Consider the following 6,859-nt stretch of genomic DNA (forward strand, 5'->3'; position numbering starts at 1 on the left):
TCCGGGGACCGGTGCAGCTGCAGTGGCGCCCGGGGGGAGGGGGTGGCGGGGGAAGGAGCCCCTCCCGGGCTGGCGCAGTTGCCGGGAGGCCCCGGGGGCCTCCCGGGCTGGTGCAGTTGCCGGGAGGCCCCGGGGGCTCGAGCGCTGTGGCGTCGGGGAAGCGGTAGCAACCACCCTCCTTCCCCTGGCTTCTTCTTACGACTTTTCTTTTGTTGTTGCCGTGACCCGGGTCTGTTTTCTCGGCTGTTGTTTAAGGTGTTTTCCTGCTGCACCGGCTCTACGCCCTCCACCTCCTTCCCTGTGGTTTTAACCTTCCTCTTTCCCCGTGCGTTAGGTGCACAGCGAACTACGGAAGGATTTGCATTTCTTCCCCACTGGGCACCCCCGCCCCTGCCTCCTTGAAAAACAAAACCCCAACCTCACAAAACCTCTATGGATCCGCGGTAGCGAGACGTGAAGAAGTTGATTTGTGGAGTGGGAGTCGCTGGCCCATTGCGGTGCTTGGGGCTCATTAAACTGTCACTCACCCCCCACCCCACTGGGTAAATGGGGTGATTAATGTCTGATATATTGGAACGGGGCGAGGGCATTTGTGGAGAATAGGTTGTGTGGCTGGGAAGGAATTTTTCTCCAAAGAGCACCTCCTGAACTAGGCATTCGTAATTATGTTATTCACCGCGAAGTTAGAGAAAGTTAGGTTTGTGACTTTGGAAACGCGAGAAGGACTGGACAGAATCGTTGAGTTTTGTTACTCTTTAACTCTTGGCTACGTTTTTTTGTGGAGAAGTGATTATCACCAGCGCTGGGACTCTTGGGCCTTAGGCCCCAGGTCCGTTTTGATGCCTCACTCTCCCGAAAGAGTTTGCGGAGATGTATTTGACATTGAGAGATGTCGCAGCACCTTGCACTGCACCGGCCAGCCCAGCCCGGGTTACGACAGTTTCATCAGCCATTAGAAAAGTGCCAGAAACTGTAGCAGAAAAGTTACCAAACTTATTAGACCTGGCTTTACCCGCTCCCCCCCCCCCCCGCAAAGTTCCGGCCCCCCCCCCCCCCCGCAAAGTTTTTCTTGTGATCACGAACATCACAGAGTGACCCAAAAAGAAGATTGTTATGGGACACAGATCAAGGGGAGGACAAGGTTCTGCTTTTTCTGAGCAGAAAGGCGATCAGATACGCAGGTGCAGCATTCATTTTAAGTGACTATAGCAGGTTTTATCAGTTTATTAATTTATCTCATTGAACTGAAGTACTTTCCAGGATTTGAGAAAGTGCAGTTTCAGCTTGTTGATACTGAGAATTGAAATTTGCATTAACCGTGGGAAGTGTGAGAAATTTTACCGAGAAGGTAACTTTAGATAAGTAGTTAAATAAGTGAAATAACAAAGTGGACCAGGCTGAGTAATAGTTCTGAATAAGTGTGCCAACATTTCTAAGACATGTATACCATTATCTCAGGGGGGGGAGGGTAATGCCCTAATGATGTTGAAATGGGACTGGAGATGTCAAATGGGTTGGTTTAAAAATATCCCCTAAGCTGCCTTTGAAACTAAACGTTGGAGTTGAATAAAAGTGAATCTGGATTTCCTGAATAGCACCGTGGCTTGAGTGTGCTGTCAGTATGTGAGCCAGTCCACCAACTTAAGACAGAAGTGTTGCTATTCCATAAATACAGTGGAACTCCATATGCTGAGTTTTTCAATTTCTTCTGTTAGAAAGTTTGGAAAAAAAGGAAGACTTTGAAGTATTTTGTTTATACTAACAGAAGAGAAAAGTTCTCCTAAGAAAAAGCTGGTGGCAGGAGTGTAGAGGAGTAGCATATGGCATTAAAAGGAGCACAGCTGGAGGTAGCATTTCCATCTGAACATGATGTCAGAGCAGCTGACAGCCTGCCATCCCTCAGCCTTTTATTCTAACACACAGACAGGGAGTTAGTGTGTGCGGATCTGTGGTGGAGAAGGTATCTCATTCCTCTCTAACATCATCTCCACTTTGCATCTGTCTCTCTTAGTCTGCTTTTTTTCCACCGATGTAACAGACCTGGAGCCAGCAAGACTCAGAGGAAAGGACTTAATCAGGTTTATGTGTCCTAAAGGTAGGAGTAGCAAGAGATTAGATCGAGCATATTTCTGTTTTGGTGTTTTGTTTATTTAATTTAAAAAAAAATCACATTACTTTTCTAACCCAGTGGAGGAATAAGATTTGAAATTATTAAATGAACATCTTGCTGAAGTTGAAAGTCTTGGGCTTGTTTAGTTTTCATTTTTATCCCTTTTACTTGAGGGAGTAAATAATACACAGAAATATTTCAAGTTTGAAAATGTTAAGAAAGGCTTTGAAAATTGCTTTTTGAGATCACTTTGGATTAAAATGCTTTTCTTCTGTTGTTGTTCACTGCTATTTAGAGTCCTTTTTGCTTTGGGGTGGGGGTGAGAAATAGTAAACTGTTTGGAATCCAGCATTCAAACTTATATGAGAAGATTATTCTAGTTAAGAAGCTAGATTGTTGTGTAATTAATTCCACTGTGAAACTTTATTCTTCAAAACATTCATCAGTACTACTGAAATACACAGCTGTAGTGCTTTTGAAACTGAAGGTTTTTTAAGAAGGGGGAAAAAAACACAACAACCAAACTTTTGTCCCCAGGAGAATAGTTTGACTGGTTTCCTCATTTCTCTTTCAAATATATATTTAAGAGATCTTTTATTTCAGCATAACAATAATTATTTGCAGGAGTTTTTGTGTTGGCGACTAATTTAGAACTTGTAGATTTGAGCTGCCTGAATTGGCCAGACAGCTGTAATCGCACTCCTCTATTCTTAATCTCTTTATCTGGGCAGCAGCTGCCATATGGCCACAGTCAGCTGGATCAGATGTTTATAAGCTTCCTTCTTCGTCCCTCTCTGTCCTCTCAGCCTCCTAATTTGATCACGGCTACCTTGTGAGCTGCCCTCCAATCTTTATTTTTAGCCCTCTCAAGGATTAGGATTGATGTTAGCTGTGGGGCACTTAAAGTGATTGTATTGTAAATCTTGGTTGATTCGAGCAGTGTGGCATCCTGCAGAATGTATTTGGGGTTAGGATGAAAGTTTTAGTCTTATCTTGGGCAAAGTGTAGCAGAAGAAGGGAAGTAATTTCTGAAGAGCAAATGAACGGGTATCCATTCCCAAAATGCACTTGCGGAGATGGATGGTGTGCATCCTTGCTTCTGGAAACAGGAAAGAAGTCGGGTTTTCATTTTTGAGGAGTTTACCCACTGCAGTTGCATTTTGACCCTTTGTATATCTTTGCCTTTCTTCTCTCTCCTCCTCGCCCTCCCTCACCAGAAAACAAGGGCAAGGATGCATATTTGAAATAATAGAAGCTAGTGGGGAAACAAAATATATCAAGTTATGGTGTAACAAAGTATTTTCTGTTGGCTGAAGTAAGGCAGAGCCAGGGGGGGAAATAGTTTCTCTTTTTCTCAAAAGGCTTAAAAAAAAAAAAGTTGAACCTGTAATGCTTTTGAGTTTCATTCGAGCGTGGTTTGCCTGTATTTTAGAAGTTTGAATTAATTTTAATAGGGACCTCATTTTGCCTTGGAAGGATCCAAGTTTAGATGAGAATTTTCAGAGTTAAATAAAGCCCCTCTGTTTCCTAATACTCTAGAAATACAGATTCTACAAAGAAATATCACCATTTTCCCCTCAATTCATTAAAAAAAAATCTTTGGATTTGTTCATAGTAAAGATGATCTTTTCCATCTGTTGGTGTAGTTCCTTCTGATCTCGTGCATGTGTGCTATACCTGCAAATCTTAAGGCATTAACATCTGTTTTTATACACAGGGCTTTTGTTGTTGTAACACTCTGACTTTAAAAGTAAGTTGTTTGCTAATTTCTGGACTAATTATGCAATTTCATTTTTTTCTTGATTCAGCCAAATGTGTGTGTGCTTAAACTGTACTTTCTAAGCACAGTCAAGTATCAAAGGCACTTAAATAAAAAGGATGGTTGAACAAGTTTCCTTGAATCTTCCAGAATGTGCTTGGGACTTTTCTTTGTTCGTTATAGGAGTTATTTCCTTTGAAATTAAAGCTGTTTTGTAGGTTTTATAGGACATAATTTGATGAGTAGAGTTAATTAAATTTCTTCTGAAAGAGATCTAAATTCTTATTCTCAGTAAGAGACTGTAGTTAAATGAAGGCTTTTAAAACGTAACTAAAAAAAAGTTCAGGGAAGGTGGAGATGCATCAGACTGGTTGGGGTAAGGAAGTTTGGAAAGTGCACGTTTCGCTTCTCGCATGTAGGTCTCGTGCATGTGATTTGGTAGTCCCTGGGTCATAAGCCTGATTAAAATTCAGGGACATGGACCTCAGCGGCCAAAGCGGAATTATTTTGTTATATGGGGACCAGAGCGCTGCAAAGTTGTTTCTGCCCAGGCTCTAATGAGAAATTCCTCTCTTCTCAGGTTATGAAGACAGCATGGAGTTTCCAGACCATAGTAGACATTTGCTGCAGTGTCTGAGTGAGCAGAGACACCAGGGTTTTCTTTGTGACTGCACTGTTCTGGTGGGAGATGCCCAGTTCCGAGCGCACCGAGCTGTACTGGCTTCATGCAGCATGTATTTCCACCTCTTTTACAAGGACCAGCTGGACAAAAGAGACATTGTTCATCTGAACAGCGACATTGTTACAGCCCCCGCTTTCGCTCTCCTGCTTGAATTCATGTATGAAGGGAAACTCCAGTTCAAAGACTTGCCCATTGAAGACGTGCTAGCAGCTGCCAGTTATCTCCACATGTATGACATTGTCAAAGTCTGCAAAAAGAAGCTGAAAGAGAAAGCCACCACGGAAGCAGACAGCACCAAAAAGGAAGAAGATGCTTCAAGTTGTTCGGACAAAGTCGAGAGCCTCTCCGATGGCAGCAGCCACATGGCAGGCGATTTGCCCAGCGATGAAGATGAAGGAGAAGATGAAAAATTGAACATCTTGCCCAGCAAAAGGGACTTGGCGGCCGAGCCTGGGAACATGTGGATGCGATTGCCCTCAGACTCAGCAGGCATCCCCCAGGCTGGCGGAGAGGCAGAGCCACACGCCACAGCAGCTGGAAAAACAGTAGCCAGCCCCTGCAGCTCAACAGAGTCTTTGTCCCAGAGGTCTGTCACCTCCGTGAGGGATTCGGCAGATGTTGACTGTGTGCTGGACCTGTCTGTCAAGTCCAGCCTTTCAGGAGTTGAAAATCTGAACAGCTCTTATTTCTCTTCACAGGACGTGCTGAGAAGCAACCTGGTGCAGGTGAAGGTGGAGAAAGAGGCGTCCTGTGATGAGAGTGATGTTGGCACTAATGACTATGACATGGAACATAGCACTGTGAAAGAAAGTGTGAGCACTAATAACAGGGTACAGTATGAGCCGGCCCATCTGGCTCCTCTGAGGGAGGACTCGGTCTTGAGGGAGCTGGACCGGGAGGACAAAGCCAGTGATGATGAAATGATGACCCCGGAGAACGAGCGTGTCCCGGTGGAAGGGGGCATGGAGAGCAGTCTGCTCCCCTACGTCTCCAACATCCTGAGCCCCGCGGGCCAGATCTTCATGTGCCCTCTGTGCAACAAAGTCTTCCCCAGCCCCCACATCCTGCAGATCCACCTGAGCACACACTTCCGCGAGCAGGACGGGATCCGCAGCAAGCCCGCCGCCGATGTCAATGTGCCCACGTGCTCTCTGTGTGGGAAGACTTTCTCTTGCATGTACACCCTCAAGCGCCACGAGAGGACTCACTCGGGGGAGAAGCCCTACACGTGCACCCAGTGTGGCAAGAGCTTCCAGTACTCGCACAACCTGAGCCGCCACGCCGTGGTGCACACCCGCGAGAAGCCGCACGCCTGCAAGTGGTGTGAACGCAGGTTCACCCAGTCCGGAGACCTGTACAGACACATTCGCAAGTTCCACTGTGAGTTGGTGAACTCCTTGTCGGTCAAAAGCGAAGCACTGAGCTTGCCTGCTGTCAGAGACTGGACCTTAGAAGATAGCTCTCAAGAACTTTGGAAATAATTTTATATATATATATAAATAATATATATATACATATATATAAATAGATCTCTATATAGTTGTGGTACGGTCTAAAAGCAGTCTTGTTTCCTGGAACTAAAAAGTTGGGATATTAACTTGTTTTTGCACTTTAGAATAGCATGAGAATCTCACTAATTTAGCGTTCTGATAAAAGAAACTTTAGAGCAAGAGAATAGAGAGGTGTTTTTCCTTCTGAGAGGGTAGGGGAAGTAAGCCAATAAGAACCTTTTAAACAGATTGTCCTATCACAAAATGCTTTCATATGGCTTAATTTCGTCAACACTGCATTGTCTTCTGAGCTCTTTTTTTTTTCTTAAATGACTTTTTCTTTACACGCCTGCAAGTGGTGTGAACGCAGGTTCACCCAGTCCGGAGACCTGTACAGACACATTCGCAAGTTCCACTGTGAGTTGGTGAACTCCTTGTCGGTCAAAAGCGAAGCACTGAGCTTGCCTGCTGTCAGAGACTGGACCTTAGAAGATAGCTCTCAAGAACTTTGGAAATAATTTTATATATATATATAAATAATATATATATACATATATATAAATAGATCTCTATATAGTTGTGGTACGGTCTAAAAGCAGTCTTGTTTCCTGGAACTAAAAAGTTGGGATATTAACTTGTTTTTGCACTTTAGAATAGCATGAGAATCTCACTAATTTAGCGTTCTGATAAAAGAAACTTTAGAGCAAGAGAATAGAGAGGTGTTTTTCCTTCTGAGAGGGTAGGGGAAGTAAGCCAATAAGAACCTTTTAAACAGATTGTCCTATCACAAAATGCTTTCATATGGCTTAATTTCGTCA

General features: G+C 44.0%; 1 protein-coding gene across 8 annotated transcripts; it reads left to right on the top strand.

The window, feature by feature from the left end:
• The first annotated feature begins 125 nt into the window (after positions 1–125).
• ZBTB18 (zinc finger and BTB domain containing 18) lies at positions 126–6,208 on the top strand. Of its 8 annotated transcripts, none has more exons than XM_014591118.2 (3): positions 126–542; positions 2,012–2,095; positions 4,450–6,208. In XM_014591118.2, the coding sequence occupies exons 2-3, from the start codon at positions 2,083–2,085 to the stop codon at positions 6,030–6,032; spliced, it is 1,596 nt and encodes a 531-aa protein (XP_014446604.1). In that variant the 5' UTR covers positions 126–542; positions 2,012–2,082; the 3' UTR covers positions 6,033–6,208. The 8 variants fall into 8 exon arrangements, with proteins under 8 accessions (XP_014446604.1, XP_006157290.1, XP_006157291.1 ...); XM_006157226.3 differs by lacking the exon at positions 126–542 and adding an exon at positions 1,053–1,181; XM_027775221.1 differs by lacking the exon at positions 126–542 and having other exon boundaries at positions 1,211–2,095; positions 4,450–5,137; positions 5,250–5,376.
• The last annotated feature ends 651 nt before the right edge of the window (positions 6,209–6,859 follow it).

Source organism: Tupaia chinensis, unplaced genomic scaffold, assembly GCF_000334495.1.
Source record: "Tupaia chinensis unplaced genomic scaffold, TupChi_1.0 Scaffold000532_1, whole genome shotgun sequence".
Lineage (NCBI taxonomy): Eukaryota > Metazoa > Chordata > Mammalia > Scandentia > Tupaiidae > Tupaia > Tupaia belangeri.